We start from the raw sequence: 19,139 nt of genomic DNA, 5'->3' as shown, positions 1-19,139 counted from the left end.
CAGAAGACCTTGATTAACTTTAGTAATGAATGGTTTTCTGTGGCAGGTGGAGGCTTATGTTGAGGAAGATCATCTTGGAATGGTGCTGCTGATTTTAATTGCCTTTGGTATAGCTGTACTACCATTTATTTACCTCCTTCAATCACCATTTTCCGCCCCTGCCACAGGCTTTGTGGTCCTCATCATCCTGTCAATAGTCACAGGTCAGTGGATGATCTCTTATTCATGAGCTGGAGTAAATGGTTGCTAATTACATATCACAGATTGGGTTGTCTGTAATTGTGACAATGGGTACAACAGGCAAGGCTTGTTGTCAGAGTTGTGAAATAAATAGAAGACAGCCTTACACTAGCATTTAGGTCCCGCCATCTTCTTAAGCCCAGTCACTTGTCTATACCCCTCTTCCCTAGGCACTCTTCACAGTAACAGTAGCTCAGTTTGCAAACGTGGTTGGCTCCCCATCCCTGACAATTTTGTTCAAGTCCATACTCACAGAGGTCTGCGATCCACCCCTGACAGTGATGTTCAAGTCTATACCCATAGAGGAATGAGCCCTTTTTTCCTTTCTTACGACTGATGTGCAGTGTTAGTACATGTATACCATTTGTGTTTGATGTCGAAGTATACTTGGGGTAAGCATGAATCCTGTGTGCATGAGAGACTGACAGATGCTGCCATTGCCAGAAATTGTGTTACTAATGAGAATCCTGATGATTGGTACAAAAGATCTGCTGTTGACAATAATCAGTTATCTGGAAACTGTAGCTCACCATTCATATTTGTTTCACATGTCACTAGGCTGGAGCAAAGCATACATGCCATTATTGATTTATTCTTGTTGTCATCTCCTGTATTTATATTTGTGTATGTATGTGGAACAGGACTCTTCACCATGATGACAGTGTCCATCATGCGTATTCCTTCTCTCGATGTCACCGATGTTGCTGATGCACTAGACTGGGTTTTCTTGATTCTCTTTCCGCACTACTCATTGGGCACAGCTTTCTCCAACTTGTACATCAACAAGCTCACTACTGACTATTGTTCAAATGTCACCATCGGCATTTGTGAACTTTTTAACAGAAGTGGAATAATCAACCCATGCTGCAAGGGTAAAAAAAAAAACTAATGATATGTCTAAATACACATGCACCCGATGCACATACATACACTTTCTTTCTTGCTGATCTGCTACACTGTCACATTATCTCTAATTATTTTAATGACAGTTAAACATTGTCAAATATTTTTTCTGTAGTAACCAGATATGCATTGATTTATTTTGGCTTGTTTTCATTGATGTGATAGAATTAAGTGGACTGCACAGGAATGTATTTTGGCATGTATTCACTTCAGATTTCTGTGGTGATTCCTGTACACCTTACAATGAAAACTACTTGGCATGGGAGTATCCTGGCATTGGGCGAAACATTTGTTTCAATGCCATTCAGTGTCTGGTCTTTTTTGCTGTGGTGCTCAGCTTGGAATACCAGTTGCCCCAAAAACTTACCTACCTGATGAGAAGAGGTGTGCAGGGCATGCAAGGAGCACCAGTAGTTGATGGTGAGAATGACAGATACAATGCTGTCTCTAGCTACTTTAGTACCTAGGGTAAATACTCAGAAATCTTCTGTCTGCCTAATGCACAAAAATGAGTTCATTATCTGGTGTTTAATGTACAGCATGTGAAATGTAACACAATATATTGTTATTGAACATAATATATATATTATGTTCAATATACAGTATATGGTGTTTAATGTCAATATTTATATATTATGTGTGTTATGTTTGTGAAAACAGTGAAACATGTGTGCAACCATATGTGTCGTATAATGTTATTTGCAGTCTAGCACTACATGGCTTTCAAAAAGTCTTCCGCCCCAGGAACATTTTGGCTTCCACCCATGAATCATTTGGTCACCCTGTAGTTAGAATCATGCAGTAAATAGCTCTTCTCATGTGAATTAATGTGCTTTTAAAATGACAGTGTATATGGTGCTTAGTTTATAATTTATACATATCTACAAGCACACCCATGCATGCATGTACATAAAGCTACACACTACCTTGTATTGATACACTGACGTAGAGCGACATGCTACTTTTTATTAATACATTCATATAGAGCTACATACACATTGTATTCACCAGAGTCCCATGCATGGGACAAGATGATTGTTGAAAAAGTTAACGACTTGCTGTGATGGTGGTTATTCTATCTGTATATCCTATTCTTTCTGACTGACCTTAACAATGTTTAATTATTTGCTCTCTAGATATCAGTCCTGGCATGGAAGATAGCGATGTTGCTGTAGAGAGAAGGCGAGTGACCTCAGGGGGTGCTGCCAATGACACAGTGGTATTGAGAAATCTCTACAAAGACTATAAGGCTTTGATTGCTGTAGACAGCATTTGTGTGGGCGTGCCAAAGCAAGAATGTTTTGGACTGTTGGGTCAGAATGGGGCAGGAAAGACAACAACCTTTAAAATGCTGACTGGAGATGTTATGCTCTCTGGTGGTGATGCCTTTGTCCAGCAGCTCAGCGTCAAAACTGACATCAAGCAGGTAAATGTATGATGTGGTGGTGGATAGTTTTGACTTTACCTGGCATCAACAGCACCAGTATTGGTGAAAAACAGATCTTGAAATATGCATAGGTTATTTTGTCAGTGTTTTCAATGTGAAGTCAAATCAACTTTAGTCTGATACCACCGATGTTTCGTTACTTAAATGGAAAGTGATAAAGCGTTATTTCCCATTACATAATTATCCACAAGTGCACCTACCTAAAACAGACAGATATGGTTGCTTTATCAGTATCATGCAGAACTTGATTACCTTTTCTTCCATATTCAGGTGCAAGCTAACATGGGGTACTGTCCTCAGTTTGATGCCTTGATAGACCAGATGACAGGTCGTGAGACACTGTACATGTATGCACGACTACGGGGAGTCCCAAGCCTTTGTATCTCCTCCATTGTTGACAACCTTCTATCAATTCTAATGCTGAACGAACATGCTGACAAGCAAACTGGCTTCTACAGGTCGGTTTCTCACAAGGCTAATATTTCACTTGGCGACATGTATGTTTTTTGAGAGAAACAGAAATGTTTTCTACTTTTATTTTGTGAAACAATTGAGAAGCTTAGCAATGATGCCCATAGATACATGTGAAGGCAGTGCATATATGTACTGTGTGCAAGAAGTTGGTCATCCATGCATGCTTTAATTCTAAATGAATTACAGGAGTTGGTAGTTGTTGCTTTTAACTCTTCTTGTTGATGATGCACATAAAGACGCTATGCAACCATGTGAACAAAATAGCATCAGAGGTCTTTATTGTATATGACACAAGCTGCCCTGTGACTGTTGTGCAGTGGTGGTAACAAGCGAAAACTAAGCACAGCCATTGCCTTGGTAGGAAATCCATCTGTTATTCTTCTTGATGAGCCGTCGTCAGGCATGGACCCTGCAGCTCGCAGGCAACTGTGGACAGTTCTATCACAGGTGCGAGCCAGTGGCCGTACTTTGATTCTCACCTCTCACAGGTATTCTTTCAAATTCTTTTCAGTTTGATAAACTTTGCTGAAATAGTTCAGAATAAATGTTTAAAAGAAAATGTAAGTCTTGAGAAATGCGGTCAGAATCTTCTTTTGATGATAGATTATTATGGCAACTTCTGTCTACTAGATCCAGTATCTGTAAATATAACAACATAAAAATACAGGACATCTAAACTGGAAGAAAATAAAGGCTTCTTGGAAATTGTGCAGCAAGTTTTCATACTAAAGTGTCAGTTAGACATTTTAGGGGTTAATAAGGATAAAAAAAACTACATATAACTGTAAGAGAGTGTGTAAGAGAGAGAGCAAGAAAGGGAGAGTGTGAGTGTATTAGAGAGGCTATGTGTCTGTGTATATAACAACTAAACATAATTCTGTGTAGCATGGAGGAGTGTGATGCCCTCTGTACGCGCATTGCCATCATGGTCAATGGCAAGTTTAAGTGTCTTGGCTCTCCACAACACCTGAAGTCCAAGTTTGGCCAGGGCTACACACTGCAGGTCAAAATGGCCACGCTAGAGAACGGCATGCTGGCGTCCACTGAGCCTTTAGTTAGCTTCATCATGACCACTTTTCCTGGTGCCCAGAAGTTTGATGACCTCCAGGGTTATGTGCATTTCCAGGTAAGAATTGTAATTAAACAAGGAAGTCTGCTAATAGGACTTTGCAGATATCTCAGCTTTATATGTAAATAAACTGAAACATCAGATAGCCTGCCAGCATTGGTTATCATTGTAACCCTAACATTTCATTCATTTCAATGTGAAGCAGACAAATAAAACATGCTGACATGCTTGTAAATACTTTTATGTATAAAGCTAGAAAAGGAAGCAGAGAAACTTTCGTTTGATTGTTGTGTTTGTTTTAGATGTGAGCATGTGTCAGTGAATTCAAATGCATGTAAAATATGCTTTTTGACACAGTGTTGATATATAGAGATATCTTACCTTCTTATTGTAGATGTCATTCCATTTTATTTTCTGTTTTCACAATTTTATATGGCAAGGTATTTGGTGTGTTGTAGAATAAGCACAAAGTTGCAGAAGTGTTTCAGGCACACATAGGTATAAGAAGTGATGATGATTCAGTCTTTTGCAATGTACTACAGGTGCCTTCTGCCACAGTGCCCCTGTCTCAGGTCTTTACAGCCATGGAACATGCCAAGACAAATCTTCATGTTGAGGATTATTCTGTTCACCAAACCACACTAGAACAAATCTTTCTGACATTCACCCGAGCACAGTATCCTCCCCGCGAAGCTATTTCAAGAGGTTGTGTGGGTACAATATGCCCATGTATTGCATGATGAGGACAGTGTAGTGCTGTGGACATCTGGCTACCTACTGATACAAGTTTATTGTATACTGTAATCTAAGTGTAGGGAGAAAAAGATAGGGTTTTTTGGGTTTTCTTTGGCAGTCTTTAGACTTAAGACAGCGATTAGCCATGACCCATCAGCAAGGAGGCATTGTTGGATGTGACAGAACACCGCACTACTGCACCATGTGCAATTTCACAGTAAAAATCAGTACGTTTGTGTGTGTTGATGTGTTTGTCAGTGTGTGAGAGAGAATGAGAAAGTGTGAGTGTGCATGACCATATGTTCATATCTGTATACCACTCCATGTTGATTTTGCTGTTTATAAATGAACAAGACAGGTGTATTGAAATTATATTCTCCAAGTGAAAATATGTGATAAAGTTCACAGACACATCATGACATCAAAATGCACAGAATGTAAACTAGTGATGATGTACATAGTGTTGTAAATTATAGATGCTGTCATAATGTCATAATTTATTTTACAGCTGTATTAAAAAGTATCGTTGTTCATTATTTTTTTTATCTGGAGCTCAGTTACATAAACACTTTTTTTGATTTACTGTTTTGATGCATGAAAGTGTTGATTAACTGTACAAGGTGAGTGGGCCTTACTGAAGGCATAATGACTATGCAGATTCATCTGCAGCTTCCATGCATTTTGTTATAAAGGGATTGTGCTTGCATGGTGCTCATTTATTGTTAAACAAGTCCAACAAAGAATGTGTGACAGCATTTCTGGGGAAAAGAATGGTATTGCTCATTGATAGCTACAGCTCCAGAAATAGGGTAAGAAAGATAGGGCTGAGCTTCATAGCACTCATGCAGTGAGAGAAAAATGTTTTTCTGCAACAAATAGGACATTCCATATACTGACATTCATGGCACTGTACTTATTTTTCTGTTTCTGGCCCAGGATACTGGGCTTGCCTTAGAATTGTACGTCAAGACTGAGCAGTTGTGATATTGACTTGAAAATGGTGATATACATTTTGTGCTGTTAGTCATACTGTTGAAATGTTAGTCTTAGTGTTTTTAATGCAGTTTGAATTTTAGTCACTTCTTTGACTTCGTATTATCCAGAATGCTGAAGATGTTCCATCATATTTTTTATAAATAAAATCCCATTTGTAGAACATTCAAATCTGTTCTGAAAGAATGAATGATCATTTGATTTCTAGAAACTGGCAGCTTGCAGACCAGTGAAGACTGAGCACCTATAGCAGTGGATCAAAGCTTGTATGGATTACTGTTGGTTCCTTTTAGTCTTTTTGGGTGCAGCACATTGAATTCGCATCCTGCTGATGTGGACTTCTCTTGCATGTCGTTTTTAAAGACATCGGCCTTTGTAAGTTACACACGTAGTCGTTAACAGGGATGGGTGGTTATAACCGTTTTCTTTGTTTGGACCATCGGAGCAGTGAGGATGGTGTGAGGTTAGAGAGATGTCAGCCTGGGGTCATGCAAGGTCCTGAGTGAAAGAAGCTGCCCTCGTGAGGCCAGGCATTGGTACTGGTGCGACCTCCACGGGTCAGTCGCTGTAGGTGTAGTCTTTACACTGACAGGACTCCACCCGGTGGTCAGGTTTTTGTGGACCGGTCTCAAAATTCTAAACTGTGCCTCAGGCCAGTGACATAGAGCTCTCCCCACTAAAAAAAATGAGAAATTGGTGTTTTACGCCGAGCCAGCAAATAAGCGTACATCACGGCAAGGCGGCTAGCCCTGTAAACATGCAGAGAAAGAACAGCGAGACCGAGACAAGATCTGAACCCAGGACAGTAAAATCTCATGGTACTGGCGACAGGTGCTAACCGTTCCACTACCGGACCGCCATACTCCCCCCTACCCCCCAAAAAAACCCAACAAAACAAACAAAATGCAAAAAAACCATACCAAGTGACTACACAACTAAACTTATGGAAAGTGGAAGGAATTTATTGAATGTAATATGAAAAGTGAAGCTGTTTGAATTTGCTCTCCAGTATTTAAAACTCTGGCTGCGTTTCCCATGTGGCAATTCGCACAACTGCGTACAAACGCTCATCGGTTATCCGCGAAGGCAGGTGGGACTTGCTCTGTTTCATGATTTATAAAGTCTGTTGACACACAGACGTCTGTGCAGACATCGCCACCATTGCTTTGACAAAATCTCTTTGTTACTTAACGACTTTAAGAACTGCAATTGTTGTTGTTGGATTTCCAGACGCCAGCTGTCGTTAAGTTCAGAGAGGAAAGTGTTGAAATTTCTTTCCTCCACTCAGGTTGAAAAGAGATCAAGTTTCCGCTGCACGGTGAGGTGTAGTTCATAAACAAGTATGTGGTTACCTGTCAGAGTCACGTGTTCAGATGGTCTGTGACTTCAGCAAGGAAAGGTCTGCAGGTCACATGGCGATCATCATACTCGGGGAAAACGTTTGTCTTTACCTTCATTTCTAAAAATCAAACTGTTCTTCTCAGAGCTCCCAGAACTCGCTTGACAACTTTTTCCAAGCTTGGCCACCGGACACGTGTGTGGTAGGGAACATCTTCCAGCAACTTTACAAACTGCCGGTGGTTGAGGTCGCTTGTAACAAAGCCGACAATGTTGCATCTGTTGTAGTGTCGCTCGTTGACTCCACCGACAGCAGTTCCTGGTGACATCCACGTAGTCATCGGACCGAGCAGTATGAGGTACATGTGTACTATTCAGACAGTGTGAGAGAACACAGCCAAGCTGCTCACATTACCTGTGTACACAGTGTGAGAGAACACAGCCAAGCTGCTCACATTACCTGTGTACTATCACACAGTGTGAGAGAACACACCCAAGCTGCTCACATTACACGTGTACTACCATCCAGAGCGAGAGACTAGCAGTCCAATGACTCACACACAAATGCATCAACAATTTTGCACTTTATCTATTGCCGATGTGTAACACGAGGTCGTATTCGATAAAATATGTTTCAGATTTCAATCAAAGTTTTTGAACTTTTAAAAATATTATGTAAACAAGTACACTTCACATTTTTGTAAACGGGCCGGTGTAAAGATGTCCGAGGGCAGTACTTTGCCCACCCCTGGGTACTGGGTTTAGGGTGAGCGATCTTTGAGAATAGTTCTTAGAGTTCTTCTATCGTACTGTGCCCATGGTGGCCTAGTCACATGATGAGTGTTTAGGTTACAGTAGAACAGTGTCGTGACATAAAATTAGCGACCGTGCGACCATACAACGACAGCAGAGGAGGAACTAGTTGAGGACAGCAGATACATCAATGGCGATGTTGTATGTTGTGGGGATAACGCAGTAAAGGTCGACACTGGGGTAACCCTCACCCTGGTGACAGGATACAGGGCGTGACCCCACCTGGTGACAGGATACAGCACGTGACCCACCTGGTGACAGGATACAGCACGTGACCCCACCCTGGTGACAGGATACAGGGCGTGACCCCACCCTGGTGACAGGATACAGCACGTGACCCAACCCTGGTGATAGGATACAGGGCGTGACCCCACCCTGGTGATAGGATACAGCACGTGACCCACCCTGGTGACAGGATACAGCAGGAACTCACACGCTGTGAATCCAGGGCGCGCAAGAGGGAAGGGGCCGCTGCCTCTCAGCAACCTCTCAATGATGGTGTAAAGCTGATGTAATTGTATGTCGCTATAATATACAGAGCTGTACATAATATGTACAATACTGAGCTGATGTAATTGTACGTCGCTACAATATACAGAGCTGTACATAATATGTACAATACTGAGCTGATGTAATTGTATGTCGCTACAATATACAGAGCTGTACATAATATATACAATACTGAGCTGATGTAATTGTATGTCGCTACAATATACAGAGCTGTACATAATATGTACAATACTGAGCTCGCTTTCTGCTGCTCTGTTCACTTATTGTGCCTCATGAAGGACTTAGAGAAACTGTGATAATCGTCTATCGATACAATTGTGCATTTCTATGTTGTGATAAAGAGACCCAGAGACCTTGTCCTCCCTCAGTGAACAGCAGCCCATACTTCTCTCTCTCTCTCACACACACCAACACACACACCACCACCACCACCACCATACCAACACACACACAGTTTGGAGTTGAGATGAAAGGCCATCGAACATTTGAGTCTTTCTTTGTACTTCGTGCTCAGTCACCTGACTCCTCTTTCACAGTCATTGGCCAGGTTGAGGCGGAACAGGTAACTTCTCACTACTTCCTGGTTTTCTAGGACTTTGAACTCTTATCGTTTCATCTGTACAATCTTATTATTTAACACATCTTTCTTTATGAAATGTCCTTATCAGAGAGATAAAAACAAAATATCCTCAATAAAGCCCTACTACTCCTGCTGTACACTGCCGTCTACCTCACCGAGGTGTAGAGAAACCCACCTGTACCTTATCACCTGTGTGTTATCACTCGTATCTCTCAGTCCTTACAGCCTTCATACGAGTTTGATTAAAGTTCTGACCTTATCACCCGGTCTCAAGAAACCCGGCTACCTGGACACATCGGCATCCAAAACTTGTTTTTCAAAGTGTTGTTTGTTGTAATCACATATCTCCCCAGCGGCGCTGTTTCCACAGACATTTTGTGGTCATCCGCACTGGTAGACCAGGAAGATTATTTCAGTATCTTCACAGAGGAAAGAAATTTCTGGCCATTGGCATGAGTGAAGAAGTGGGCGAGGGGCGACAAGGACCGGAGAAGCCAGTGAGAGGGACTCGGACGCCCGGCTTTGAACGCGTGTCGGCCAGTGTCCTGATGGCACATCATCGGCATCGTCCTCTCCATTTGCTTCTTTTCTTTTAACTCTTTTTGTCATACATCCTGCAGCGAAAGGCTCCACTTTCTGGACTACAAGTACTTACAACACCAGCATGACAACCATAGGAGGTAACATTTACATATATGTGGCATTGTCAAGGGACCCGTTAGCTTAAAGTCACGTGTAAGTATGTGTGTGTGTGTCACGTGTCTGAGTTTCAGGTCACCTTTGTGTGTGGTAAATGAGAGAGAGAGAGAAATGAAAAGAAGTGAACTTAGATGACAGGCGGGCACATCATTGCACGTCAGAGACCGAGACATGCACGCAGCAAACAATTTGTCCATTGCTTTATTTATATATTTCAGATGTTCAAACTTCAGTTAAAAAGACAATCGGAAAACAAAGCAGTATTCTTTGTAATCATATACCATTGACCACGAGGCTACTTTAGATCATTCTGTCTTGGAGATGCTTATTGAACAGAAGTAGCCTTGTGATCATTGCCCACTCTGTGTTTTTCAGAGTGCCCAGACCAATATTATGGAGCTAACTGCTCTCAGACATGTCACCACTGCTTTAACGGAAGCAGCTGTGACAAGGTTACTGGAGCCTGTCCCTCAGGCTGTGTGCCGGGCTGGAAATACTTTCCAGCAAACTGTTCAGAAGGTGAGTATCTCCATGGTGAATGCTGACAGTGACAGTGCTGACCTCACTAGTGAGTGACTGTTGACATAGCGAGTCAAGGGTCCGTGCTGACAGCTTGTAGGGCTCACATTGAGGATACCAGTGATACCATGTTATATGAGACGACTACCCGTCGCCACACCCAGGCTTGCCGCGCCTTTGTTCTGACGACCGAGTGCTGGCAACACACACACACATACACACACATGAACACACACACACATGAACACACACATGAACACACACACACACACACATGAACACACACACAATCAAACGCACACGTGTTCATACTTTTCCAACACTGAAACCAAAAAGAATCAACTTTGCTGATACTCGTCAAAGGAGGATGTGGCAGCGGCTACATCTGAGTCAGCGCGGCTTCACTTTCCCGCCTGTCATCACTGTTGATATCATCTTTGGTGTCACCTATGACAGAAATAGAGGATCCAGGTAATAACAATCATTTCTTTGCCCCCTTTCTTCAGAGTGCGACGCTGGTTACTATGGAAATAATTGCAGCAGCACGTGCAGCGCTCACTGTAGAAATGAAAACTGCAGCAAAGTGGATGGCAGATGTTCTCGGTGTCATGACGGCTTCTACACACCTGCCTGTCAAGGTGAGTCACTACTCACTAGGTGTGGCTTACGCCTCTTGTAGGTACATAAAGCAAATAATTTGGTCAACTCAAACACAAATAACACGTTTCAAAGACAAGAGCAATCATGAAACATGAATAACAGGTTTCAAAGAAACAGCCCTGTTATCGTTGCCCGGATGTTTTTCAGCGTGTGCAGACCGACAATATGGAACTAACTGCTCTCAGATATGTGTGCACTGCTTTAACGGAAGCAGCTGTGACAAGGTTACTGGAGCCTGTCCCTCAGGCTGTGAGGCGGGCTGGCAACACTTTCCAGCAAACTGTTCACAAGGTGAGTATCTCCTTTGCTCAATGCTGACAGGGTGAGAGCTCACTCGTGAGTGACTGTTGACAGAGTGAGTACATAGTGAGTCCGTGCTGACGACCACAGCTTGTAGAGCAAAAGTAGTCCAAGCAAGCAGCACGAATATCTATCTTCTCGTTAGAATGTTGTCGAAGCCACTAACACTGACATTAATGTCTTCTTCACAGAATGTCCTGATTTCAGCTTTGGCTTCAACTGTTCGGGTGTGTGTGGTAACTGCACCAGTGGAAGCCCCTGTGACAAAGTCAGTGGGATTTGCCGGGGTGGATGTATGCCGGGGTGGATGTCGCCAAAATTGTTCAACGGGTGAGCCTGATAGCTGTCACGTGACTAGGTCAAGTGACCAGAACAACCATAATAACTATGCTTTCTTATGTGTCGTATGCACATTATTGCCATACATACCAAGAGTTGTATCAACATTTGTACATGTAATGATGTCTGCTACACAGACTGGATGTATAACATGTTGACACCATACAGACCTACAGTTGTATATGTAATGATGTCTACTATGCCTGGTACCCGACATCGCCTGGATTGATTTAGCAGCTTATTCTTCCAGCTGTGTTTGTACTGTCAGGGTGTGATCTAACGATTCACGTGAATCAAGTGTATGTCTGCCTATGTGTGTACCTAGTGATAGTGTACATGTATGTATGTCGGTCTGTCTGTACTTAGTGATTGTGTACATGTATGTATGTCGTCTGTATCTAGTGATAGTGTACATGCCTGTATGTCGGTTTGTCTGTACCTAGTGATTGTGTACACATATGTAGGTCTGTCTGTACCTAGTGATAGTGTACAGTGCATGCATGTCGGTCTGCATCTAGTGATTGTGTACACGTGTGGCATGTGTGCAGGATGCCCCAATGGCACGTTCGGCATAAACTGCGTTCAAACGTGCGGCAGGTGTAGCGACCCTCCCTGTAACACGGTTGACGGGTCGTGTGGCGCCTGTGAGCCCGGCTACTCCTGGCCCAAGTGCAACACAAGTACGTGCTCCACGTCACTCTAACATGGATGTGTACAGTTGTTATAGGAGCTTACTGTGTACATACAATTATACACCTAGTTGCCGATACTAGACACGGTGAGCCAGTTAAAGTTCATAGTTCTAAGGGCAAGTGAGGTAAGGGACGTAAAGGTTAAAGTTAAGGGTTAGGGCAGGACAGTAGTTTCAGCCGGAGGAGGGAGGGGAGGGGTCACGATCTTTCCAGAGAACCACTCGATCCTAACGTACCACTGCGCAGGCTACCGGACACTTGCCAGTTATTGTGTCGTACTGTCCAGTGCTGGTCACTAGAACTCGGGCGGCAAGCGGCCATTACTGCCATGGTTTCTCAAGTGACTGGTCTGAGCTCAGCGTTGAAATATTTCTAAATGTCTGAGTAAATAATGTTCCAGTCTACAATCAAAAATAAAGTCCGAACTTGGCACTTGAGGAAGTGCTGGATTGTGAAGGCTCCAGAAAGAGGCCAAACCTGTGAGGTCACGAGTATCTACAGATAGACAAACAAGGACATAGCTCTCCCACTGGTGGTACACGTCACCAAACACACACACACACACAGACATGCTGCAGCTGAAGGTGGCATTGGTCTTCTGACTTCGGAATGTGGGGAAGTAGCATTTGATGCTGAGCTCAAGACAGTCGCTTGAAAAGAAAACACCGTTCACTAAGTCTTTAGAGAAGATGGCGACTGAGGTGTAAACATGGAGGTTTGTGTCTGTCCAGTCTGCAGCTCCACTTTCTACGGAGTCAACTGCTCCAAGCAGTGCGGGGAATGTGAGGACGTGTGCAGAGCCACCAACGGCAGCTGTCAGAGGTGCAAGGACAACCGCGAGCTGCCCCTGTGTCAGGGTTTGTATCCCCTTGCTGTCAGCAGTTACCTCCCTTTACAGCCACAAGGAAACCACAGACTGCGGTGTAACTGCTAAATCTTGTATTAAATGTCATTCTGCAATTCACAGCCAAGGGTTTTCTCTAAAATTTTCAAGCAAACAATTTTTTACCGTTGTTTTATTTGTGGTTAAGCGTAGCACCAGCCTCCCTAGCAACTGTTTCTTCCCTAACAACATGACATTTGTCTCCAATGTGTCCTACAACTGACAAACTGCGGCAGTCTGGAGAAAATGTCTTTGACATAACAATTTCTAAGTTTCCTTTGTGTTTGACCAAATTTAGGCGAGAGGTTTTGAACCAAACATTCGTTTTTAAAAATGTTAGAAATTAACTTTCTCTTGAAAATATATTTGGCGAACCTCAAATATCGCATACTGGGAGATAACTGGATGTTGTCATGGTTTCAGTGGATATTAACTGCTGAGTACCTTGTGTCAGTGTGTGTCAGTAGATATTACTGCTGTGTACCTTGTGTCAGTGTGTGTCAGTAGATATTAACCACTGTGTACCTTGTGTCAGTGTTGTCAGTGGATATTAACCACTGTGCACCTTGTGTCAGTGTGTGTCAGTGGATATTAACCACTGTGCACCTTGTGTCAGTGTGTGTCAGTGGATGGTGGGACATCACCTGTAGCAGCTCGTGTCCAAACTGTGGGGGAAGCGGGCGGTGCGACCGTGTGACAGGTGTGTGCAGTGACGAGGTTTGTCAGGAGGGCTGGATGTCCCCGAGGTGTGACAAAAGTAAGTGCTACTATTTAGTAGATATTCTGTCTTTGTGACAACAACACTTGTCTGAAGTATTGGCAGTACATCCCGTGTTTGATTCATGACATCAGACAATGGCGTGTGTGGCTCATCAGGTAGTCAGCATCAGAGTATTACTTGTATAATACCTACCACCCTTTTCAGTGCTCGAATAAGCAATTAATTAAGTTATTCCAGATACTATAATGAGTGGTAGGTGACAACCATGGACATTACATGTATAGTACTGATCATGGTAATCAGTAATTAGGTAACCAGTTAATCAAACAAGGGCATTGCTTATCGAGAACATCGGTAACTGGGTCACAGCAATCAGGGCAAACGAACTCATGTGGACATTGCCAGTCACAGCACGCGCACACTTTGCACCCCACTAGCACTTTAAATGTAGATGGTCGGTGACAAGGACTGAAAAGTCGTGTTAAATGCATGTGATGAGGCCTTGACAAGTTGTGCGCCCCGTTCTCTAGAAAAGCCCGGACAGAGACCACTAGCAGCATCTCCATGTTGCAGAGTGTCAGGCCGACACCTATGGCGCCAACTGCTCCAAACAATGCGGCCACTGCGCTGGACGCTCCTCGTGTCGCCATGACAACGGGATGTGCGAACTAGATTGTGAGGATGGCTACGAAGGCGTCTTGTGTCAAAGTAGGTCAAATAAAATTATTGTAGCTCTTTAGAGTTCAGAGCAGTCATATAAAAGTGTGTAAAAACTGTTTACAAACAGTGGAACCAACATGTGTAAGCACAATATGAACGACTTCACTCACATGTTTACATGTTTTGCTCCTCCACGGGTAAGTGGCCTGGATCCTTTGGTGTCGGTCTGCTGCCCTGTGGATTTCTCAGTGTGCAGTTATCTTTAGTGGTGATTGTGCATTCACTCTGTAGTCTCTGTGTATCCCTCTGTTTATTTGTTGTTATGATGTAAGTCGTCCATCTTTGCTATGTCCCCTGGAGTGGGTGAGCCATCCGTTGGTATATTCACGGGTGTGTCGAGTGGTTGGTGTGTTCACAGTGTTTCTCACTTGTTTGATTGACTGGTCACGAAGCATGGGTCAGACGATGCTTCCTTAGCTGTGATTGCCGTTGAGCGAAACTATTTTCTTTCAGAGAAAACATTCGTCATACCGGTAATTACTGGATCTGCGTTGGGTGCAGGAGGACTGATAGCAGTTGCCATAGTAATAGCAGCATGGCAAGTACACGACACGATTTTCACAAGTACATGAGTACTAATAATGTTTAGAAAAAGTGTACATATGTGCTCAAATTAGGCTGTGCTTTGATGGACATAACATCAGGACACATATATATATACGTACGATCATACATATTACAAGTATCGTACTGTCACTGTATGTCACTGTTTATACAAGATCTGGCTAACCACTCACTGTTGTTGTCCGCCCACAATTCAAACTACAAACGAGTCACGTGCTCAGCGCGAGATAACAAGCACAAACAGCTGTAGTCTGCACATGCGCAATGACCTTTTTACAACCAATCAGATTTAATGCTTTTAAACCCTTTTTTGCAGTTGCATCAGAAGAAGAAACCGAGCGAACACACAGCAGCATTCAGGTCAGTGTCCGTGGTACCTTGCTTGGTCTGTAATGTTATACCACAGCATGCTCTTACCTCTGATATGTTATACCATGTTGAGTCCATGTTGAGCTGAGTCTCTGTAGTGTCTCTATGTACAGTCATACATTATGAATAAGGAATACAACTGAAATGTAGCCTGAATGTAAACCGTCCTCTCAGACATTCTGTCTCTTGTACAAACTTCTTCATTCTTAAACGAGGTTGGAAGCACAACATGTGTAATGTGAGAATCAAAACTAGACATTACAATTACAAATATTCCGAAATACCTTTACATGAAAAAAGCCCAGGTGGCCAGGAAAATATTCTGTCTGTCACTTGTGGAGGTCTGCTGGCTACTGCACTGGACACACCTGTAGCACTGGGACTAGTCAAGGTTGGGAAACAGGAAATGATGTCTGAACTAAAAATAACGTTCACATACTCAACCCACAATCATTTGTCTTGTGCATGCACAGCTGTAAGACGACGACGAAGAGGAGGAGGAGAGAAACATGAAGATGATGATGAGGATGTACCGTGTCCTGTTACGTGCAGCTGCTATCAAAAGCTTTTTCTTTTTCAGATCTCATTGTTCTCTCGCCCGCGGGTACAGCACTTGAGGATCCAGTGGCCGGGACGACAACTGCAACACCTACGTCAACCACGACAGCTCGTCTGACGTCACCAACGAGTACGAGGCCGTTGTCAAGGACACGGGGTCACACACGTACAGCACAAGCGTCGACCGCATGCGTGACCTGCCCGAGCCAGCCTACCAGAACTACAGCGACACCGGGATGACCACCACACACAGCGCCAACAACTTCTCAGACGAACATCTGTATAGCAACACACACTGATGACATGTCAAGACTTACACAGTGACAAGAATGTACAAATACACTGGATGACATGGCGAGACTGTACACAGCGAGGTGATGACAGCTGCTGGTCCACATCTTGACCCTCTGCAGAACTGGACGAGGTGTGGATGATGCTAAGCTGTTTATATTAAATACTCTGTACAAACATCTAGAAAATCTCACAGCTCATTCCAGGTTCTCTTTGCTGATTTTTCTTCTGGTTTTAACACCGTGCAACCTCACGTGGTGGTGGAAAGTCTAGTTTCAGACTTCTCTCTCTCTCTCACCAACTAACTTTCTGGATCCTGGACTTTAAAAAGAAACAGGCAGCAGAGAGTTTCTGTTAACGGTCTTCTCTCAGATCCTGTTGTCACCTGTACAGGTTCCCCTCAAGGTTGCTGCTTGCCTCAGTTACTTTTTCTTTCATCTCTTGGTTTCACAGCCTCTCCCTAGGGAACAGGAACAGTCTTGTCTCCCTTGTTAACATCTGTTCCAAGATCACCGAACCAGGCAGAGGGACGGCAGCCCTTCATCATCAGCTAATCATCAGGAAGGCATCACACATCCTCTGTATTTCTGATCATGTGTTGACATGTGAGTTGTCACTCTTGTACAGTCTGGCTGTAGGTACTCGATGTCTGTCTACAGAAGCAATCGTCACGGCAACTCATTCATCCCACGTGCCATTCACGTGATAAACTCTACTGGCCGCCATCTTGTACGAGGCTGAGTTGACCTGGGGTCACCCACTGTATCTGCTGTTAGGTGTGTGTGTGGGAGGGGGAGAGAGAATGTGTGTGTGTTTGTAAAAGAGACATTGTTTCAACATGTTCATTTATATTATCTTTTTATATCCTGCACATGTATATATTATTGGTAGTACGAGCACTATTTTGAATTGCCCCTGGGGACCCATAAAGTTGTATCGTATTGTACAATGACATTTGTATAGTGATGCACATTGATGACATGGCAAAACTATAGACATTAACCTCTGTATAGCAATACACAGTAGTCACTGAGTAGTTAAGGTCTGAATACTGTTGAATGACTCTGTGAGATGTATCTGATGAGTACTGACAGGTGTGTGCTCGTGTGACTGGATGTGTGTAATGTGTGAACTATATACCTACACAGTTATCGTGTGAACTACTTCTAGTTTATTGTGGTCTTCACTGTCAGCCTCACAAACAGTGCACTACTTCCTTCCATGCAGATGGATAAAGTTTAGTCTTCCCTCAATATTTCATTGAGAGGAGGTGCAATATATTTTCAAAATTGTTGCAGTTTGTTGCAGCAGTCCGGGTACAAGTATTTAATCATAAAAATGTAAGTTTGATAGTGTCTCTCACACACACACACACCACAAATCACATACACACACCACAGTAATTAGTCGTCTGCTACTGTTGTTCCTTTTCTTTGCTGATACCGTTTTTCATTATAAACATTATAAACATTTTCTGTTAAGCTGTCACATGTTTGTAAATAAATCTCTCAGAACAAAATGATTACTTTTGTGAAAAGTGCTTCCTCACCAGATAGCTACATGATATTTCACTTTAACAACTGTACACTTAGCTGTGTGTATCATCTATCAGTCAATAAGGAAGGCAAATGAGTGTTTTTATTAGTGTGTTTCAGACATGCAGACAGAGCACAAGATAATGTTATTATTCAAATGCATGTCATATGTGTTGACACAGCTAGCCCAGAAAGGAAAGTATCTTCAAAATGTAGCAAGTCAATGAGAAGGGTAGGTGAGGGAGAAGTTTATCCTTAATATAGTTAAAGTGTCTTCAAGTGTAGGGAATGTATGACAGCCTGGTGTGTCAAGACACAACAATGGTAGTGGACTAGTGTCAGCGAGCTAACATGTCGTTTCCACAGAGTACAATAGTAAACAGAGAGAGAGAGAGAAGGAGAGAAGACTGCTACAAAGCCTAAAGAGCAGCAGTGAAGTGCCTGTAAATCAGTCCTTGCCCTTAGAAGTCTTCAGCCGTTAGGAGGATTTGTGAGGGGCAAATGTGATCCTTGAGACTTACCTCCCTTGATACTGCTACCACTCTAACCACTTCTTCCCCTAGGACTAGTGACACATGACAACAAGACTGACAAGGTGGACCTGGCAACAATGTACCATATGGAGTGTCATGACTGTGACCAACTTTTGTTGGGGGAGAACGGAGAGAAAACTATAACTAAGATTGACAGAAGACTGAAGAGAGTCCTAGTCCATTGGGAGGAACATTACTTTCGTTCCTTGACTGGATCTGGTCGCTACTCACACCTGTTTCAAGTCCTGTACAGGACCAGTCCGGTCTTTAACATTCAACCAACCTCCAAGGTGCCTTGAAAGACATGTCTTCGACAGGGTGTCATGGCGTGTCACGTGACCTAAGAAGACCATCTTACGTCACTCGACCTCTGAAAGTAGAGGTGCTGGTGTCCTACGAGTGTAGGCTATCTTGTTTAATTGAAGAATCGCTGATTCCATGTTAACATCAACATTTTCAATAAGGATTTACTCCTAGCCTTTACCTGTCCCAAGAGTCCCCTAAAGCAGAAAAACTTTAAAACTACAAACACTAAATGTTTTAATTATTACACGCATCTATGGCATCATCTTGGACTCCGAGACTTTGTGATCCAGAGTGAGGTCAGCAAGCCATTTACATGGTGCCTCAAAAACCATTCAATAGATACTGAGG

General features: G+C 43.1%; 2 protein-coding genes across 2 annotated transcripts in view; both read left to right on the top strand.

The window, feature by feature from the left end:
- The window catches only part of LOC112571723 (ATP-binding cassette sub-family A member 3-like), a 29,340-nt gene extending 23,314 nt beyond the window's left edge, over positions 1-6,026 (top strand). Inside the window, 8 exon segments of the mRNA XM_025250960.1 lie at positions 47-203; positions 882-1,112; positions 1,357-1,563; positions 2,280-2,569; positions 2,861-3,048; positions 3,382-3,552; positions 3,950-4,190; positions 4,676-6,026. Of these exon segments, the coding sequence (XP_025106745.1) occupies positions 47-203; positions 882-1,112; positions 1,357-1,563; positions 2,280-2,569; positions 2,861-3,048; positions 3,382-3,552; positions 3,950-4,190; positions 4,676-4,873 (1,683 nt within the window). The 3' untranslated portion in view covers positions 4,874-6,026.
- A 2,484-nt stretch (positions 6,027-8,510) lies between these two features.
- Positions 8,511-17,936, top strand: LOC112572552 (protein jagged-1a-like). Its single transcript, XM_025252286.1, has 12 exons — positions 8,511-9,782; positions 10,177-10,320; positions 10,827-10,958; positions 11,128-11,271; positions 11,472-11,610; positions 12,168-12,299; positions 13,043-13,168; positions 13,811-13,951; positions 14,489-14,623; positions 15,089-15,173; positions 15,516-15,559; positions 16,149-17,936. Exons 2-12 carry the CDS (start codon positions 10,195-10,197, stop codon positions 16,364-16,366), a joined length of 1,422 nt encoding a protein of 473 aa, XP_025108071.1. The 5' UTR covers positions 8,511-9,782; positions 10,177-10,194; the 3' UTR covers positions 16,367-17,936.
- The last annotated feature ends 1,203 nt before the right edge of the window (positions 17,937-19,139 follow it).

The sequence above is a fragment of the Pomacea canaliculata genome, linkage group LG9 (genome assembly GCF_003073045.1).
Source record: "Pomacea canaliculata isolate SZHN2017 linkage group LG9, ASM307304v1, whole genome shotgun sequence".
Lineage (NCBI taxonomy): Eukaryota > Metazoa > Mollusca > Gastropoda > Architaenioglossa > Ampullariidae > Pomacea > Pomacea canaliculata.
The sequence above is the reverse complement of the archived record's forward strand: the minus strand, read 5'-3'. Positions and strand labels throughout refer to the sequence as shown.